This window comes from Anomalospiza imberbis, chromosome 12, assembly GCF_031753505.1.
Source record: "Anomalospiza imberbis isolate Cuckoo-Finch-1a 21T00152 chromosome 12, ASM3175350v1, whole genome shotgun sequence".
NCBI lineage: Eukaryota > Metazoa > Chordata > Aves > Passeriformes > Viduidae > Anomalospiza > Anomalospiza imberbis.
Genome location: NC_089692.1, coordinates 19,182,449 through 19,202,743, shown reverse-complemented (window position 1 = coordinate 19,202,743; position 20,295 = coordinate 19,182,449). Strand labels below are relative to the sequence as shown.

Sequence of the window (20,295 nt, the reverse complement as noted above, 5' to 3'; positions counted from 1 at the left end):
ACTAATTACAAACCCTTGAACTGTGGAAGCAAGAGCAAACCCTGGAGAGAAGTAGGCTCTGTCAGCTTTGCTTTAGAACTGCCATCACCCATCCTGGAGAGCTGGAGTCAGCCCTGATCTCCCCCGACATTCCCTGTGCACCCATCCCCCCCAGCAGGTGGCTGTGCCAAAAGCCAGGGGCTGGGTGAGCTCCCTGGCCCACCTTTGTTGCCTGGGTATCTTATTTTAGTGGATAATGGCACACCAGAGCCTACAGATAATTTGCCTGAGGTGTCAATTAGCACTAATGAGATGGGACTCGGGGTGTCCAGTGCATCCTTCGTCCTTCCAGGGTGGCAGCAGAAAGAGTGCTGGCTCTTGGCTGATTTGAGGGGGAATGAAGGTCTCCCAGAGCACTCAGAGAACACCCTGAGCATTCCCTTTAAACAAGCTGGGAAAGAGTTCCCTCTTTGTCTGCCCCTGAAAACTGTCAGGGAATCATGGAAAGATTTGGGTTGGAAGGGACCTTAAAGTTCATCCAGTCCCACCCCTGCCATGGGCAGGGACCCCTTCCCTACCCCAGGCTGCTCCAAACTTTCTCCTGGCCTTGACCCCTTCCAGGGATGGGCCAGCTGCCCTGTCAGCAGGAGTTCCTCACCCTCATTCACATCCCTTCCTCCCCGCTCACTTCACCTGAGCAATTCCAAAGGATCAGAGGGAATTAAATCTCCCATTTAAATTACCGCAAAGAAAATTTAGGAGAATCTCCTCTCGACCCTAAAAGAAATCCTTTAAACGTGAAGATATCACTGTGTTCTACGCAGACTCCAACAACTTTAGGAAAGCAATTTACTTGTCTCCAGCACACTGTGTTTTTAGCCTACTTTCCTCAGGAAATGGGGCTCACTCCTGTGATTGTGCTGTTTATATATCTATATGCCATCACTCCCACACTAATAACTTTTGAACGTGTTGGCCAATTCCAACCAAATCTGACAGAGCGGCAGAGTTTTCAAAAATACTGAATTCTTACAAATTTAATGAAAGCCGTGGGTGGGCACATATTTTTTTTTTTTTTTTCCCCACCAAGGGAAAGGCTGCAGAGTGAACTCAGTATGATCAGACAGAAAAGAATACACACACACACAGAGCCACGCCAGGAAATTGGAGTTTATGTTGGCATTAGAGGGGGGACATTCCACCCCTGAGCCCCAAAACCTCGGGAATGAGCACCAGGATTCTCCCCCAGTTCTGTTTTGTGGCATTTGGACGATGCAGTTTGGTGTGGGCACTGCAGGGGAGGGTTCCTTCATTAGGAAGCTTTAAAATTAAATCCGACTAAGATTAATAAGAGAGCTTTTCCAGCTGGATCTCAGTATGTAAAACCTTGCTCTGCTCTGGTTCTGCAGGCTCAGGGACTCTGCCAAAACCCTCACGAGGGGGGAGAGCTCGAGCTGAGGATTGCAGGTTTCAGACAAAGCGGTTTAAGGTAAAAGAGCAGAGATTTACATGGGATATTGGGAAGGAATCCTTCCCTGGACCCACCTAATCCCATCCATCTCCAGCTCTCCATCCTCCACCCTCCACTCCCCAGCAGAGCCCTGGACCACCCAGTCAGTGCAGGGCAGGGAGGTGTTCACAACTGGCATTCCTGACTTGAATTTTTCCTCTTCTCTCCCATAATTAGAGGTGGAATACTACATGTCAAGAGCTCATTAAGCATTTCTTCCAACCCCACTCTCATGGGCTTCCAGGATCATCACCACTGGGGCATTGAGGATGCTCAGGTGCCCAGACCCAGCATCCCATGGCAGACTGGAGCTCCACATTTCCAGGATCCACCCCACAGCACACTGGAGCTCCACATTTCCAGTTCTGCAGCCTTTCAAGGCATTCCCATCCATCCCCAGACCACAGGGAAAGATCTGGCCTTCCCACTCCTCTGCAGTTTGCTTCCTACCTGCCATTCTAGTGGGATTTTAAATTTTTTTTCCAACCATCAGCTCAAAAACATCATCAAGCCCAAATGTGCTCCCAAAGCAGGCCCGGGAGGCTCATTCATATTGCAGATAAGCCCTTGGCAGACGTGCTGATAAAGATTTCAAGTGTGACTCTGCATACAAATATTCCAGACCCAACAATTAATCCAGCACAGGAGGCTGAGGAGGTACCTGGGTTTTTCCCCTAACCCCAGCCCTTTTTCCCAGACTGGCTGCTAAATATAGCCCTCGCTCAGAAAACAGAAAGGAATGACATGCTCTAATAAACCACCCCAAAATGTGATACAAAGAGCACTGAATTCTCCAGAGGAGCTTTTCCTCCTCGCCTCACCGCTGGTCTGGGAGCAAGGCACAGAGCCCCAGGTGCCTTTTGGGAGCCAGCTACAAGGTGCTTGAGCTGGCCCTGCTTTGTGCTGGGACCTTATTTCAACTTAATTAGACATGGCTCGTTTTCCCCTTCCCTCCTGCTGGTTTTCAGCAGATCCCAGCTCTGGATCTCTGAGCAGTTCCGTGAGGGCTGCACAGGGAGAAGGGGCATTGTAGGGTACCCAGATCTGCTGTTTTCCAGCAGAGCCTCCCCAGGGCTGAAGTCACATATTTGACTGGTTTTCCACTCAAAAACCCTTTTGGGAATGGAAATAGCTGGGAATCCTCCCAGCACAGGCCAGCCCTGGGATGGTTCCTCTTGGCTGTGAGTCAGGCAGAGGATTTGGGCAAACTCAGGAGCTCTTCTGCTTATCCAAGAGGAGAGGGAAAAATGGGATAAATAACCCAGCACCCCCTACGTGACAGTGCTCAGCCTCTGACAGCCACCAAGGTGCCACCACCTCCTGCCCAGGCTGCCCTGCTCTGTTGACACTGCATGACCTCCCTGCCTCACTTGGGGAGGTTGTGCATGCCCAGCCCACTGGGAATTTACCAGAGGGACAACTGGGCTTGGATCCACCCTGTTTTGAACAGCACCCCAAGGCTTGGGCAAGCCCAAGGCTGCAGCGAGGTGCACGTGGCACCAACCTGCAGATGCCCACCACGAGCTGCTTCCCTCCAGCAGCACCCCTACTACAATAAAAACTCCCATTTCTCCCAAGTCCCCAGGGTGGGATCCCAGCTCAGACACACCAGGGTGGGCAGGAACACCCTTACCTGGACGCCGCGATCTCCGCTTTCTGCTTGGCGATGGTGGCCGCCCTCTCGGCCGCTTCCACGGCCCGATCCACCTTCTCCCGGATCTTGCTGGCGCGCAGCGGGATGAGGTTCTTCCTCTTGCCGCTGACCAGGATGTTCTGCTTGTACTTGCCCTCCTCCTTGGTGCCGTCGGGGAAGGTCATGCAGCCGTAGCCGTGGCGCTTGTTGTTGGCCCACTCGCCCTCGTACTTGAGCCCGTCCGAGCGCTGGCTCACGCCCGAGCCCGAGCGCTTGTCGTTCTTCCACTCGCCCACGTAGATCTCGGTGGTGGTGGCGTCGATGTCGTCTTCGATGACTGAGAGCTCGGCCTCGCCCTCGCCCAGGCTGATGGTGGAGTTGATGTCGCTGGCGGTGGAGCTGACCGTGCTCATGCCGGCCTCGCTCCGGAACGAGCTCTGCTTGCTCCGCTGGCTGGCCAAGGAGCTCTTGGACTCGGACTTGCGGAGCTTGAGCCCGCTCAGCAGCGAGCGCCGGAAGATGCCCTTCTTCTTGCTCTTGAGGATCTCGGCGTCGCTGTGAGCCATGAGGACGAAGCCTCCACGGGACACGGCCGGGCTGCCGGCCACGGCGGGCGAGGCGTCGGGGTGCAGCGCCGTGCCGTTGGTGTGCTCGCTGCGCAGGGAGTTGATGGACGTCCTCAGGGGTGACCTGATGACCGCAGCCATGCCGTAGGGAACGCTCTGCCGGACGCCGTAACCCTGGCGCATCCCTCCGACCCACTGGCCCTGGTATGTCCCTGCGGAGAGGAGACAAAAGCAAACGGAGGGTGGGGTCACGGCATCAAACTGCTCTGGGAGCACTTTGCAGCTCTGGAATCCCAGTCCCATCTCCAGGACAAGGATTGCAAAGTCACGCTGTGGAGGGAAAATTGATTGGATTCACAGAATTCACAGAATGACCACGTTGGAAGAGACCTTAAAGATCATTGAGTCCAACCCCTGCCCTAACACCTCAGCTAAACCCTGGCACCCAGTGCCACATCCAGGCTTGTTTAAACACATCCAGGGATGGTGACTCCACCACCTCCCCGGGCAGGCCATTCCAGATTGCAGGCTTGCACTCCAGCTGCAGCATGGGGGTGTTAGAAACCATCCAAGGCATCAAGGAACTGCCCCTTGGATCAATCCCTAACGTGAAAGGGAAGGGAGCAGGGGTGTGGAATGGGGGAATGGTTATCCAGGAGTACACTCCATGCTGCTGGCAGCGATGGCATCTCACAGTGGATGGATAATGTATAACAATACATTTATTTATGCACACAGTGCCTTCATCCGGTGTGCTGGGGAAGGAAGCAGCTCCATAGAAATAAAGGCCTCATGGGGAGAGATCCATTTGGATATTCCCCTTGGAATTGTGCCCCTGTTGGAGCTCCTACATTTGCGTGGGCACTTCCTGGAGTTTCTTAACTGGTTGTCGGTGGCACGAAACACACACAGGGCTCCACCATGGCACTGGGAACGGGGAGACAAGGAGCCCACCCAGCCCGGGGGGCCCAGCTGGACCTCAGCACCCTCCCTGTGCACCGAAATATGGGGTGGGTGGTAATCTGCTCAGGGTTCCTAATCCCATCCCCTCCTGGAGCTCGGAGGTTGGCACAATTCCAGGCCTTATCCCAGCCCATTGAACTGCAGGGCTTGTTTTTATTCTTAGGTCGGTTTAATCTTCTCCAGACCAGCTCGAGATGCAGTGATCCTCTGTGAGCCCTCCTGGGGCAGATCGAGGAGCCCGAGGATGGCTCCGAGCAGGGCCCTGGAGCTGCTGGAATGCTGTGAGCAGTCCCAGCCCCAGGATGCGAAGAGCTGGGATGGGCACAGGCAGCACCTCCCAGCAGTGGGACCTCCCTTTGTGCCAGCCCCAGGGAGCCTTAAAATAGACCTGCTGAAACAGTGAGCCCTGAGTGAATCGGGCCAGTCCAACCCCAGCACTCCCTGAGGAATCTCCCTGCCCAGTTCTGGGGCTCAGCAGTGGAGAAGGGATCTCGGCTGGAGCAGCTCATGCTGAGCACAGGAACTGCTTCCTGAGAGTGTGAAACCAGCACCTGGCCACTTTTTGGGGTGTATTTTGGGGTGCTTCAGCTGTCTTTTAGCTGCTAGTGCTTTGAACAAATCCCCCAGGATTTGTGCATCCTTCCCTGTGCTCCAATGGCATTACATTATTGGGGTGGCAGCTTTGTGCACCCCAAAAAACCAGCAGGGCCAAGCTGGGGACCCCACAGAGCCTGCCCCGGAGAAGGGACGTGGAGAGGCAGGGGCAGGCGGGATTTACTGAGGGTTTATAGGATTAGCACCGGGATTAGGGCAGGCACTGGCAGGGCAGGGCGAGGAGGTGGTGACAGGGAGAAGGATGGGGGACAACCTGCGAGATGCAGCTCAGGGGGCACAGCAGACGTGTCCTGTGGTGGGGGGGTTTGAGCAGCGAGCCTGCCTTGTCCCCTGCGGTGTCCCCAAGAATGGGGAACAACCAGTGCCATGCGCCCACAGCTCTCCCCGTGCCTGGGATGGTGGCTGTGGCAGAGCCTGCCAAGGTGTCCCTGCATTCCCTGGGCACCTGGCAGCACCTCTCTTCCCTTTCTGGCTCCATCCCAGAGTATCTCAGCAGGACAATGGAGCAACCTGGGGAAAGATTCCCACCCAGAGCGCCAAGTTCCCCTGCCAAGGAGCCCCCAGGGTGGCTTGGGCTGTCCTCACACAGTGCTCCTGCTTCCCTGGAGATGGATTCAGTGGGTTTCAGGGAAAGATGCCAGTGTGGGCAGGGGCACAGGGAGAACAGTTCCTGCATGAGATCCACCAGATCCCACCCTGCCCAAGTCCCAGTCTCCCTTTCCCTTGGCTGAATCCCTTGACTCCAGCCCTGACCCCACACAGGTCCCTCGGCCTCCTCATCTTCTGGCAAACATGCAGTTGAAAAACCTTCCTGGATTCAGATGGAGCAGCGTGAAGGATCACAGCCCTGTGCTGAAAACCTGAGGGACTGGCAGGGAGCAGAGCAAAGCGCTGTGGGCTGGAGCACTGGCGGCAAATTGGTCACAGCAGGTCACAGCTGCAGCCTGTGCCTGTCCCCAGCCAGGCTGAGGTGCCCGGGATGCTGCCATCCCTGCCTGACCATCCCTGCCTGGCCTTCCAACCTGCTCCTGGAATGGCACAGCTGCCAGGAGCAGTCTCTCCTCGGCATCTCCTTGGCCAGGTGGATTTTCCAGCCACTCCGTCCTGCTTGTCCTCTCCCAGCTCCGTGGAGCAAGTCCCAACTCCCAGCTCTGCTTTCATGGGCGTCGTTTCTTCCCTGCAGGAGGCAGCAGAATGGATCATCCCTAGGGATTGCCTCAGAGGCCACGCTCGTGTCCCCGACGGCCACCAAGACATCTGGGCAGCTTCACGGCCACCAGCAGATCAAAGAGCTTCCTGCCAGGGAGCTCAGCCCTTCCTCAGCCAGCAGCACTCTGTCGGAGTCCAGCACATCCCTCTGGCTGCCCTGGTGGCTCGAGACCCTGGCAGGGGGCTCGGAGACCTTGGCACAAAGTCAAAACCACCTGTGGCTTCGATTTTAGCCCGTGGAAAAAGCTGCCAACTCTGTATGAGGAATTACAAGCCACAAGGGTTTGAGTGGTGCGGTAGTTGAGTTAACACAGGGTGAAAAAGTGGAATTTTGGGGTTTTTAGAATGTGGTTCAGGGGACAAGATGGAGGGATCTGGGCATGTCCTAGCCTTCTTCTCCTTCTCCTTGTCCTCCATGTCTTGGTGTGATGGTGACACTTTTCTATTGGTTTAAGGTAGAGACACACTGTCTAACATGGATGATAGATACTGGCACTATATTGTAAATATAGTACACGAAATTTCTAGTATAAAATGTAAACACTGCCCCAAAGGGGCAGACAGAATGCCATGGCCAGCCTGCTGGACAGAGCTCAGCAGGGCAGAGAACAAATGTTCTAGATAAGGGAAAATAAACAACCTTGAGAAGCTGATCCTACACATTCCAACTCCTTCTTTGGCTGCACGGGCTGGGAAACGAGGACTTTTACACTCTCGGGGTCATCCCAACACACAGAGGCACCCAGACTCCGAGAGCGCTCCTTCCTTCCCGTGACTCCGTGATGTTTTAAACCCCTGGACATCCAGGATTTGGCCATGCACAGCGGGAGGCTCCGGAGCCATCTGATCTGCATTGCTAAGCTCCTCCCCGAGCCCCGCTCAGCTTAACCTCTGCCCCAACATTTGCAGATATGTGCACAAAGCTTGGTCTCACAAGGAGCCAGGATACTCCTTGTCCCTGCAGAGGAAACAGGATTTCAGGATATTCCCCTTCACGTGCCAGGATGGGCCGGCTGCAGCTGCTCCAGGCTTGGGGGATGGAAAGGGAAGGTGCAGCAGGAACATGGCATGGTGGGGACAGCAGGGTGGGGCTGGGAGGGGTGGAATGAGCAATTCTGATGGAACAGAACCATCTGCTGAGGTGCTGAAGGGGGAATTCCAAGGACTTTGGTTCTGAGCACCTCACAGGGTCAGGATGCAGGAGGGGAACGTGCTTGCCTTGGGATGGGAGGCAGGGAGCAATCCAAGGCAATGCTGGCACAAACCCATTGTATTGCCCAAGCCAGAGAAGAGCCAAAGGCACCGTGATGGAGGAGAATCCCTGGGGAGGAAAAGGTCCCAACCTCTTCCCTCAGCCATGCAGGCACTCCTGTGGATGCCTCCAAGATGCCACAAATATCCATCCCACTTCTGTGTGGCCCTTTTGCACGGGGCAAAAAGGACAAAGAGAGAGAAGAAAGTCTTGGATGTGGAAAATCAAGATAAAGGTGAGGAAGTGGCCACGTCCATGCCAAGCAGAGCTAAGGAGAAGGCACAACCTGAGGCTTGGAGAAAACAACTGGAGTCATCCCAAAAGATGGATTGGAGAGAAAAACCCTATTTCAGAAATCACTGTTAAAGTGTAAGAAAGGGAAGAGGCTCATGGGAAAGACAGGGATTGATGGAAACATGGGGAGAAGACACGGGACAGTGCTGTTGGACACATTCACTGGTGTTCCTAACCCTGAATTTGGGTTTTTTTTGGCTCACTCCCCATGGAGCAGGGCTGGCTTGCTTCCAGAGCTCCTGCAGGAATTGCCATGGCTTTGAGGAGCATGCAGATCCCCATCCTTGGCCAGAGGCAGCGGGGCTGAGAGCAGAGAGCAGGAAGTCCCTGGCCTGGGAAGCATCATTCCTGCTTCTCCAGCAGTGACAGGGAGCAGCACTTCCTCAGCATTTGGCTAAAATCCATCCTGGGAAGAGAGCTGAGAGTCTGCAGGGCAGCTCCTGGTAGCCCCATAATGCCAAAATCCCAAAACCAGGGTTGGCCTGGGTTTGCACCGTGCAGCAAAGCGGGGTGGGGGGGAAGTGAGCAGGACCCTGCACCTCCACATTCCCTGCTGGGAGCAGGGATAAGGCAGCAGCATTCCAGCAGTTCAGCTGGGCTGGGGAGCTCCAACACAGCTCCTGTTTGCACAGATCTCCATGGAGAGGATGGGAGGCATTGCAGGAACAGCGAGGCCTTTCCATGCACTTCCCTTCCTCTGCCAAAGAGATTTTGGGGATTTTGCTGGGGAGGGGAGGAGACATCTCCAGCTCTGGCTCATCCCTCTGGGATACAGGCACTGTGGGGATCCAGGACTGCTCCCCTCTCACTGACAAGGTCTTTCTTATCCATGGCTGGAAAGGGACAACAAACCACTGCTTGTTGTCCCAAACTGAGGGATTTCCTGGACCTGGAATCCTTTCCTGCTTATGGAGAGATGGTGAAACCCCACAGTGATGCCCAGCCACTGGGTAACAGGGATGTGCAGCATTCATTCCAGTGAAATCCGGCTTTATAACACATAAACCTCCCAAGGAGCTCCCTCAGGAATGGCTGGAGTCTGAACAGCACAGGAGGAAGCCCAAAGGGAGGATGTGGGGCTGCCCAGGTATGTGGGACTTCCTCTGGCTTGAGGTGGGATCATGCACTTGGATATAAACCTGGTCCATGATGTTGGAAGGAGATAAAAATAAGGATTTTTTGGGTTGGAATGACTGCGTTTTCTTTCCCCCCTGTGTCCATACCCAAGATTTGGCATTTTGGAGCCACTGAGCCCTCTGGCCCCACTCCAGGAACACCATTAAGGAGAAGCTTTATGGCTGCTCCCAGGTTTTCCCCAAACCCACACGGCCAGTTCCGTGTCCTGCAGGATGAATCCTCTGGCAAACAAATGGATAAATCCCACGGGAGGTTTGCACAGACCTGCCCTCTTCCAGTTCCTCATATGGAGACATCCAAGCAGGAATTTGGGATGCTGTGTAGCACTTTGAGGGCAGCGGACACACATGTGTCATTATCACAGCCCAACCTCAGAAGACAACAAATGTTTGGAAAAAATTCCTTCTCCATCCCTAACACTGAGTTGAAAACCCAAGCACACCCACCACGCTGGGTCAACATTCCCAGGTCAGATAAATTCATCAGCAACAGGGATGCAGCTTCCCAAGTTTGCCTGGAAAATGGGAGCAGGAGGCTCCAAAGGGCAGGAACTCTGTCCCATCCTTGAGGCACAGCCAGATCCTCCTGGTCCAGTGACTGTGCTGGGCACCAGCAGCATTCCCAAGCTCCCAGCCCTCCTCCCCCAAAACCCCAGGGAGGAGGGGGAATTGGTCCGAAGTGCCCCTCCACTTCTCCAAGCCAAAGTAATTAGGTTTTACAAATTGCTGATTTATCTCACAAAGGATCCTTCCTGGCGTGCTCAGCCCCCCTCTTATCTCTGGCCTCTGCAGCATATTAATTAAAGATGTCCGATGGCAATAATTAGGCCGGGCTCTTGAATTCCAACCAGAGGAGGGAGTTTTGCAGATATCCTTTCTAGCTGCTCGATATCACAGAGCCCAGGAGGGTTCCCACACAAATCATCTCAGGGACACCCAGCCCAAAGGGAAGAAGTCTGGGAGAAAAGAGAGGGCTGGAGCGTGCTCAGCCAGCCTCAGCTCTGATGGTGTGACAATGGGGACACCCTCGCTGGCCATCCCAGGGAATTGCTGGGAAAAATGTGCCCCCAGATGTTCTGCCTGACTCTATGGGGACTCCTGAGCACAGGAGCACAGGATCCCAGAACAGTTTGAGTGGGAAGGGACCTTAAAATTCCTGTTGTTCCCATTCCCTGCCATGGCAGGGACAGCTTCCACTATCCCAGATTGTTCCAAACTCCATACAACCTGGCCTTGGGCACTGCCAGGGATGCAGGGGAAACCACATCTTCTCTGGCCACCCTGTGCCAGGGCCTGCCCACCCTCCCAGGGAACAGTTCCTTCCCAAAATTCCATCTATCCCTGCCCTCTGGCAGTGGGAGCCATTCCCTGTGTCCTGTCCCTCCATCCCTTGTCCCCAGTCCCTCTCCAGCTCTCCTGGAGCCTCTTCAGGCCCTGGAATTGCTCTGAGTTCTCCCTGGAGCCTTCTCCTCTCCAGGGGAGCACCCCCAGCTCTCCCAGGCTGGCTCCAGAGGGGTTCCAGTCCTGGGAGCATCTCCATGGCCTCCACTGGAATTGCTCCAGCAGCTCCACATCCTTCTCACACTGGGAAGCCCCAGAGCTGGAAAAGCACTTCAGGTGGGGTTTCAGAGGGGGAGAATCCCCTCCCTCAACCCCCTCCTGGTCACTGCGTGGACGTGGGGACACATTTTCTGCCAGGACACCCCTCCTGCCCTGTCCCTCCTGGCAGCAGGACACCGTGTCCAGCTGGGTGACTTCCATGCCCTGCCCTGTGCCCAGCTGCTGCTCTCACCCCCCAAACCCTGCCCTAAAATCCCCACAGGCATGGCATGGATGGCTGGGAGGTGCCACCTGCACTGCCCACCTTGGAACGTGGGAATCAGTGACGCTCTCTGTGTCCAGCACCACGAGGATCCGGAATCCACAGCCAGTGATCCCCCTCCAGCCCTGCCAAGCTTTTCCATCACCAAGCCACGCTATAAACACAGTCAGATGCTTCTGCTATGGCTGCTAATTTGCCAAAAATATGCTCTGGTAACTGCTTACACAGGGGAAGGCATAAAGTATGGATTTTTGAGTATGCAAATCTAATCTGCAGGCAGGAACACGTGATGGGTGTTAGTCACAGTGCTAACGCTGGGTGCATCCAGACATGGTGGGCACAGCCAGGCCTGGGCATCCAGGGAGGCACGGAGGGCAAGGAGGAGAGCATGAGGAGGATGAGAGCTGCCAGGGGCTGCTGTGCTCCTGCCTGGGTGCAGAATGATATCTGGTTTGGGGGCTAATAAATAATAAAGAATTACAGCTCGTGTCAGCATGGTCAGCTTGTACTTCTAAAAGCAGGGAGTCTCCATCTAAAGGAATCAAGCAGTGGAGGTGCTGGGTTTGGATGAGGGTTGGAAGGAGATGGCTTTGGAAGGGGTAGGGATGGGAGCAGGGATGGGTTTGGAACAGCCAGAAGCTCTGCAGGAGCAGGAGCCGGGGGCTGCAGGGAGGAGATGGATTTCTACAGCCTCATGCCTCAGCCAGGGAATCTGCCTCCTCCTCCTCCTCCTCCTCCTGCTCCTCCTCCTCCTCCTCCTGCTCCTCCTCCTTCTCCTTCTCCTCCTCCTCCTCCGGATGCAAATAACAACAGAAGTATTTCTGGCTGAAATAGCACGGAACAGGGATTGCTGAGCCCTTCTCCTTGGGGAAAATCACCGGGAAATCACAGGTGGCAAGAATGTTCCTCTGGGGGGTATGAGCCCCATCCCAAACGTGGGGACACATTTATATCCTCATTGCCTGTCCCAAGGATACTCTGCAAGCAGCAGGTGAAGGCTCCTCCCTCACTGGAAACATGAAAAAAAGAAAAATCTTGTGTGGAAATTGAAGTTTTCCAAGGCGTTTCAGCTATTTGCTTCAAGGGGTAAAACTCTGTTCCTCTGTTTTTCAGGAAAAACCAGGCCTGTCCTGAGCATCCCCTCCCTCTTCTCATTGCTGCTGCATCTCCTGCTTCCCCATACCTGTTGGGAAGTGCATTTTCCAGCCAGAATTCAAGGAAAAGCTTCAAAAACCCACAATAAAGACAATCAAATCTTGGCTTCACTGATCCTGATGGGGCTCACGGTGCCCCTCAGGCCAGTTGTGATTCCTCTTAAAGCTCCAGGTCCTGCAGTCAGGGGAAATACAGCTTTTAAAAGGAAACTACCAAAGAAAGACATTTCTTGTTGTCTGTCCTGGGGGTGGGAAGGGCTGGCTTGGTCAGACAGAGGGAAAGTCAAGGAGGCATCATCCCCTGGTGAAATGGGGCCACGGTTTTCCCAGGGCAGCTGAATCCCTGCGGATTCAACCACCAGCTGGGGTCAAAAGCAGGACGAGGTTTTATCCCCAGGGATGCAAACCACTTCAGGATATTGCTCAGCACCTTTATTAAGGCCAATGTGCTCCTCTCAGAAAGCAGAGTGAAATCAGGCTAATGCTGATTCCCTTAATCCCCCTGTGCTCCAATCCTGCCCCGAACTCCGGGATCGCTCCCGTTCCCCAGCGGAGAGCCGGGAGCAAGGGCTGATTCCCAGCCTCTCCCACACTGCTGGGCTTGGGGGCTGCATCCCCCCGAGGTGTGGGAGGTGCTGGTTTTGGGGGCTGCATCCCCCCGAGGTGTGGGAGGTGCTCAGATGGGTGGGATGAGCCTGAGCTCCCCGTGGATCAGTGCTAGGAGGCTGCTCCGGGATGGGATGAGGCAAGAGCAGGGTTTATTTATTCCCTGTGAAATAAATCATGGAATCACAGAGAGGTTTGGGTTGGAAGGGCCCTTAAAGCTCATCTCATCCCACCCCTGCCACGGGCAGGGACACCTTCCGCTACCCCAGATTGCTCCAAGCCCCTCCAGCCTGGCCTTGGACACTGCCAGACCCTTACTGATGCCAGGGAAACACCTTGCAGGCCCCAAGTGATGCCCTGAGCAGGAAATTATACCTTTGTAGTGATCATCTTCTTGTGGAAATCAGCAAAATGAGGGGCCTTGCTCTGGCTGCTCACTCATTCATGAAAATTCATGATGCTCTGCTGTGTGCTGAGAGTGAGTGGAACCTCTTCAGGGAATAATGTTGGGAAAGCAGTGGCTGTTCTTAGGGAATGCTCATGCACCCAATGCAATTTTTAAGGATTTTTGATGCAAGGGCCAGAATCTGTCTTTGAAAAGCCAATATCAAGCCCCAAAACAGAAACATTTGCCTTTCAAGTTTTGCTTTCTGCAAGCTCCCCTTTTTTTTTTTTTTTGTTAAAAACACTTTAATTGTGAGTTAAACAGCTGAATCCAGGGGCAAAGGACCATCAAGCCTCTCCTGTAACTCCTGCAAAAAAAATCCTTCCTTGCTCAGGAGTTCAATCGATGCCAAAACCAGACCCAAAGAGACAAAAAATCTCACAAGGCAGATGCTAAACCCCAGTGCTCACCCCTAAAAGACAATCCCCAAGCTCACCCTGCCCAGCCCCTCCATCTCCAAGTCATGCCTACTTTAATACAGCTCATTCATCTACGTCAGCGTTACCTGACTCAAAGCATTCAAAATTCATCAGGTTCATTTTAAAATCGAGGCATTTTTAAACAGAAGGCATTTTTAGCTCTTGTCTGCTGCTTCCCAAGCCTGGAAGAATGACTTTTCTGCAATAGCCTGGGTGGAAACCTTGCTTCCAAACCGAAGCTGAAAATCTTGCAAAATCACATGATTCCACAAGCTGGAGCTTCTAAAGGGGAAAAAAAAAAAAACGTTCAGCTCCAGGAGCAGATGTCACCCAACCACGAGGAGCCCCATGGGATATCAAATCACATGCAAATATCCTGAGATTTGCATTCAAAGCCATGAGAAACCCACCCCAGTGAAATGACATTAACACCGTGCTTCAGGGCTGAAGTCAGCCTCTGGTGTGGGCCAGGGAGAGAGGCTTGATGGGCTCCCCAAGGCTGGGGTCCTGCACAATTCCCTGGAGGATCTCAGCCTGGATAAAAGACTCGGGAAGATGGAGTGAGGGTCTGAGGCCTGTCTGGCCATTTCTGTCTCATGTTCTTTTCTCCGAGGTCAAAATCCTTCTTCCTCTGTCCTGAGCTGTACCTGAAACTAAGCAGCATGTTCCAGTGAGAGAAGTAATTACCATGAGTTCATAGCATTTATTTTTAATGAGGCTGGTCAGAATCTTCATTTAGTATTTCGATTCATTTTTCTGTGCTCGGCAGCTCCTGACGTCTCCGTTTTTGCTCTCCTAGAACCACTGCAAGCAGCTTCTAGACCCAACCCGGACAGTGTGATGCTCCATCACCAAAATCTTGACTTTTTAAATTGATTATCAGGTTCTGGGGGGTTGTTGGGAGCAGCTCTGGCTGTGTCTGGGTGCTGCAGGAACGGGAGGATCGAGGATCAGGGTGCTCTTGTATTTGCTTGTTTCCGCCCACTGTTTAAAGTGCATCAACAATTCCTTCCCGGCAGCAAAACAAGGGAAGAGCTGGTACTTTTAAGGTAATTCTGACATCCGTGCTATGAATAGATCCTGAGGGAAATTTGCCCTCTCTCTCGTGGCTTCCCTGTGCAGGAGCTCAGGGGAAGGCCGGGCTGGGGAGAGGCACCAGGCCGCTGCCATTGTGGAATCTGGGAATGGTTTGGGTTGGAAGGGACCTTAAAGATGTCCCATTCCAACCCTCCTGGCTGGCGGTGGTTCATCCCAAAGCACGGCTCTGCTCAGGTGAGGGGATGCAGCCCCCTCCAAGGCAGGCAGGTCCCACACAGCATTCCCGCTCCATCCGCCCGGAGCAGCCCTCGATGCTGGCTTTTGGGAAATATTCCCTGCTTTTCCCCTCCTCAACCACTCCCCAGCCATTTGGTCGGTAGCTCCTGGTGCACCTGCTGAGAGAGGTGTCACCAGTGCCACTGCAGGGGTGGGAAAGTGGGACGTGGAGCAGGACAGGCTGGCAGGGCCCCACCCCGGCAGCTCCCAGCGCTCCGCTTCCCTCTCTCCACGGCAGGAATATTTCCCAGCCCGGGCCAAGAAAACCCACTTGCCTACTCAGCCAGTGCTAACAATGCAAACACTAATTATATTTCCCTCACCTATCAAAGGATGATTCATTTTAGGTGAGTGGGCACGGAGATTACACAAGATGAACACCACCAAGCGACCGCCCGGCCCTTTCGGGGTAGCCCTCCCGAGAAACAAGGATTTAGGGAGCATGGGACATTCAGGATGGGGAGAGGACTGGCAATAGGATGAGGCTGGTTCCCACAGACACCCCCAGCCTGTCCCATTCCCTCAGGGATGCTGGGCAGTGGGCGCCCAGGATGGGGCTGGTCCCATCCCAGAGCCCCTGTCTGGTTTAGGATCCCAGTTGTTCAGCTGGGAAGAGGTGGGAGGAGGAGGAAAACAGCATTGCTAGGATGGAAAGGGCAAAAACAGATCTGGGGGCTTCCTTCAGCCACCCCACCTCACCCACCCCCACAGCCATGATGGTTTCAGCAGCTCAACCCAAACCCAGTGCAGAGAATTCCCATGGGAAATCTGGAGCTACAACTCCAGCTGTCCCCGGGGTGAAATCACTGAGCATCCCCAAAGTATCGGAGGCAGGAGGCAGCTGTGATGTCTCCTATCTCCAGACCTGATCAGAAGAGGGTCTCCAACCACTGCCCCAGGTCCCCCCAGCTCCACTGCCAGCACCCCCAGCCTCACACCAGTGCTGGTCCAGGTGGAAGCAGCCCTTTCACCTGGAGCAAGGGAGCAATTCCTGCTCCCACTCCGGAGCTGGGGTGAATCAGACAAGTGCTCCAACTCCAGCACCCGACTGAAGCAATCCTTGGGAGCCTGGTTTATGTAATACCAGGCGCTCTGGAGGGGGGCAGGAGGTTTTTTGGCAGGAAGATGAGGCTGGATCAGCAGTGCTGGGGATGTCTGGGTGCGTGAGGCCACGGGGACAGCAGGACGGCGAGGAGGCCGCGTGTCAGCCGTGCCAGGGACACTCGGCGACGCGTGGGCTCCTGGGAGAGCAGCACAGCTCCCTGGGCTGCTCTGGACTCTGTGTGGATGGACACGAATCTCCCGGGCTGGGAGAGCAGGATTTGCTCTTCCCAGGGGTCAGGGAGCGCGTGGGAAGGGCGTGGGGGGCTGGTCGGCGTGGGGGGACGGGCGTGGGGCGCGCGGCGTGTGCGGCGTGGGAGGTGTGAGCTCGGCAAGCTGCGCGTGGGGGCAGCGCTGCCTGCGCCGCCTGCGGGGCTGGCGGGAGCCCCTGGACCACCATGTGCCACCCCTGACACCCAACACGCCCAAGAGTCCAGCAGTCACACCAACAGCCCTCCCAGCACAGCGCTGGGGCAGGGGGAGGTGTGCCCTTCCCCGCTGCTGCGCAAGGGAATGGGAAAACCGGAGCCAATCCGTGGATTCTGGGGCTCCCCGAGTCTCGCTGCGCATTTAGGGCCCCATCCCCAAGCCAGGGCTGGGGAGCTAAAATAAAATGATGTGCAAGGGATGAATATTTATCTGTGGGTGGCAAGTGACAGATGCTGGGGCGAGGATTCTTGGATACTTCAGTTTGCTGGAGGTAATAACTGGAATAGATTAATGAGAAACATCCTTCCCTACAGTTGCCTCGCCGGTGCCACCGCTCCCGCACACAGCGGCCTCTGGGACCCAAACACACAAAGTTCAGCACGGCTTGATGCCCAGAAAGGCTGGAGATGCCCAGCTTTGGTGGTTTCACCCAGAATGGAGCCACGCAACTGGGAAAGGGACGTGGCCTCTGGGTGCTGGGAGCTGAGCTGGTGAAAGTGGCCTTGGAGGTGGCTCTGGCCCAGCTGAGGTGGGGGAAGCTGGTGTGGAGGAGCATCCACAGTTACCACCACTCTGCATTTCCCCAGCACGGCATTCCTTCCTCCTTGGAAGGTTTGCAGAGTCCCAGGGGGAGCATTTTGCCACAGACCCTGCCCCTTCCCAGCACTGTTCCTCTTCCCTCCTCCCGAAATCGCAAACACGCGACGTCGCTTTTGGGTCCCCAAGCACCGGGAAGCCGGGCTGGCCTGACAAGATGGAAGGAAAAGCTCTTTGCTTCTGGTAGCTTCTCAGAAAACGCTGAAACTGCTGCTAAGCCACCCCAATGTGGGGATGCTGCCCAGGTTTCCCTAAAAAACGCTGCGCTGCAGAGGATGGGGAGTGTGCCGGGGCGGGGGCACGTGCGTGGCCGGGGACAGGGCCAGCCCTGCAACACCCAGCCCTCAGAGACCTGTAGTTAGTCCAGACTTGTGTCTGTCCTCCCTCAAACCTCCCAGGCAGGGGCTGGGTGCCAGGAGGAGACAGCACCCACGTTGGGAGCAAGCAGAAACCCCCCCACAGCCCCTCCTGAGCGCCTTGGATGTGGGAGACGGCGACGATTCCCTGCCCAGGCTTTATTTTTGACTGAAGGACTGCTGGGATTTATCCATGGCTTCCAAACACACACCCAGCACATCCCAGCTCAGTCCCCAGCATCCTTCCAAGCAGCTGAAACAAAAGGTTGCAGCTCTCTTTTTCTCTGGGAGAAAACAACCGGCACCAAATTACCATTAAAAATCCCGAGGTGGTTCCGCCTCTCCCTGCGAGAGCACAAGAAAAGCAGCTGCAGGTGAGGTTTAACCTCCCCTCCCTGTGCAACCACAAAGCAGCAAACTGGGTTTTCCAGAGCAAGGTCTTGCAGCACCTTTCGGCAGGGCTGCGATGGAGCTCCCCGACGCTGCAATTCGCTCACCGGAGCCGTATGGAAAACCATAACATCCTAAAAATAACCCATGAGCCTGCTTTAGGAGGCCACGATTCCCGGGAAAACCAGGGGCCAGCGGAGCCCAGTGCCCCCGGCTGCCGGCAGGTAGGCCTGCCTCAGATTATGGTGGCAATTCCGATTGTGGAAGTAGCCACAACCCAGGAGAGAGGATGATACAGCCACTTACAGCTCGGCACCAGCTGTTTCTCCCAGTTCAGCCCTAAAGCTTGTTAGCCCAGCAATTTTTTGTGGGTTTGATCGCTCCAATTGGGTTTTCTTGTTTTTCCTCTAATCCCAGTTTCCCCTCAGCATCTCGTTAAGCTGTGTTGACGGCAGAGAAGAGCTCTGGTGATCCCTCTGAGCCCCTACGCTAAGCATTAAGCCGTAAACTAGGAATGTAAGACTCTTGTCTGAATTAAAGTCTTTTCCCTGGCATCGTTGAGCGTGGGGCTGCCTTTGGAGGGGCTGGAGGAGGTGCAGAGCCCCCCGCCCCTGGCTGGGAGCTCTGGCAGCCCTGGAGCTGCCCCATCCGCCCCAGATCCCCCCACACACACACTCGCCTCCATCCTGCCCCGCGTTGTTCCCATGCAAATCCTACAGGTTCCAGTGGTGCAGTCAGAAGTGCCAATCCCATGTGCAACTTGGGTTGTGTCCCCAAGGCCTGGCCCACCCCGTGCTCCGACCTCTCTGGGCCAGAGCTGGGCATCCCTCCACCAGCACAGCCCTTCCACATCCCAAAAACCTGCTTGAGGAGAGGAAGGAGGGAGGACCCAGCGCCCAGAGACCCCATGGAACATATGGGGCTACCTGTGGCAAAGAGCTGGGCTGGTGCCACGCTGGGCTGGTTCCTTCTCTCCTGCAGGGTGGGAGCATCCCTTGATCCAAGGCAGCAGGTTGCAAACTCCCAGAGTCCGACCCAAACCCCGCTGAGAGGTTCTCCCCACCACCCTCCACCCCACCTGCCCCAGCCAGGAAGGGATCAACGCATCACCTACCTCCATCCGAGTAGGTCTCTGTCCCGTAGCCATCCTGTAATCCATTGCTCCAGGTGCCTTCGTACTTGGCCCCGTTTCCAGTGCATTCCCGGACCCCGTACCGTCCCTTAAATCCATGGGTCCACTCTCCTTTGTACACCCACTTCCCTTTGCTCTCCATGCCAATGCCATGGCGCTTGCCCTGCGCCCAGGTGCCCTGGTAAGTGTTGCCACTGGGCCAAGTGTAGACCCCCAGCACCTCAAAGCCGTGACTCCAGGAGCCCGAATATTCACCTTGACCCTTCGGGCCGGTACAGATTCCATGGCCATGAGCCTTTCCGTCCTCCCAGCCTCCACAGTACGACCCTCCATCGTCAAAATTAAACCTTCCCCCACTGGACATGCATGTAATTCGGTTTGCAAATCTCCCAAAAGGTGAAAAAAAAAAAAAAAAAGAAAAAAAAAGAATAGGAAGAAATGCAGGAAATAAAATGCGAATGATGACTTGGGGAAAAAGAAATAAATAAAAATAAAAAAAATTAAATCAAATCAAACTCAATCGAAATCATGCACCAGATCCAGGGAGCTGCTTAAGCCAGTTTCTTGTGATTATTCATTCTCTGGGAGTATGTTGAGGATCAGTTCTCTCTTCCCCTGCTGTGGAAACAGGATCATTAAAAAAAAAAAAAAATAGCAGCAAGAACAGCAGCAGCTATTGGATTTTGGTGCAAACGACTCCACCTAAAAACCATCCAAGGCAGGGAACGGGGGTGGGGGAAAAGGAGAAAAAAAAAAAAAAAAAAGGAGCAAAAAAAAAAAAAAAAAAAAAAAAAAAAAGAGGCCAAATGCCAAGAGAAGAGGAAAAAGAAAAAAAAAAAAAAAAAAAAAAAAAGGAAAAAGCGAGCGCTGGGCAGCCCCGGGGGGAGGATGCTCAGAGCCCCCGCGGAGCCCCCCGCCGCCGGCCGGGCTGGCTGGGGCGCAGGGCCGGGGGCAGCGGCGGGCGCGGCGGCATCGCGGGGCTCGGCAGCAGCAGCGGCAGCAGCAGCAGCAATGCGGTGCCTCCTCCGCCGCCCTCCCGCACGGCTCCCGGCCGCTCCCGCACCGCGCACGCCCCGCGCCCCCTCCCGCCGCCTCCCCCGCGCCGCTCCCCGCCGCAAACCTCAGTGCCGGGGGGCCGCGCTGGCCGCGCCCGGCCGAGCCCGCATCCCGGCCGGAGGATGCTCACGGCGAGCCGGGCTGCCGGCCCCAGGGGCTGCGGGCTGCTCGGGGGGCCCGGGCTCGCCCCGCCGCCTCCCCCCACGCCGTTCCTCGGCGGCTCCCTACGGGGATAAATCCCGCTCGTTAATGAGCAGGATCCTGGGCTTTCTGCTCTGCCTCAGCTGCCGGCGCCGGGCTCAGGGTGGATTTAAAGA

The 20,295-nt window shown here is 55.2% G+C and overlaps 1 protein-coding gene across 1 annotated transcript in view; it reads right to left on the bottom strand.

The window, feature by feature from the left end:
- The window catches only part of JPH3 (junctophilin 3), a 55,198-nt gene extending 35,514 nt beyond the window's left edge, over positions 1-19,684 (bottom strand). The window contains exons 1-2 of the mRNA XM_068203170.1: positions 18,905-19,684; positions 3,123-3,900 (exon numbers count right to left, since the gene is read on the bottom strand). Coding sequence (XP_068059271.1) covers positions 3,123-3,900; positions 18,905-19,286 — 1,160 coding nt within the window. The 5' untranslated portion in view covers positions 19,287-19,684. The remainder of the gene's footprint in view (positions 1-3,122; positions 3,901-18,904) is intronic.
- Positions 19,685-20,295: the final 611 nt, after the last annotated feature.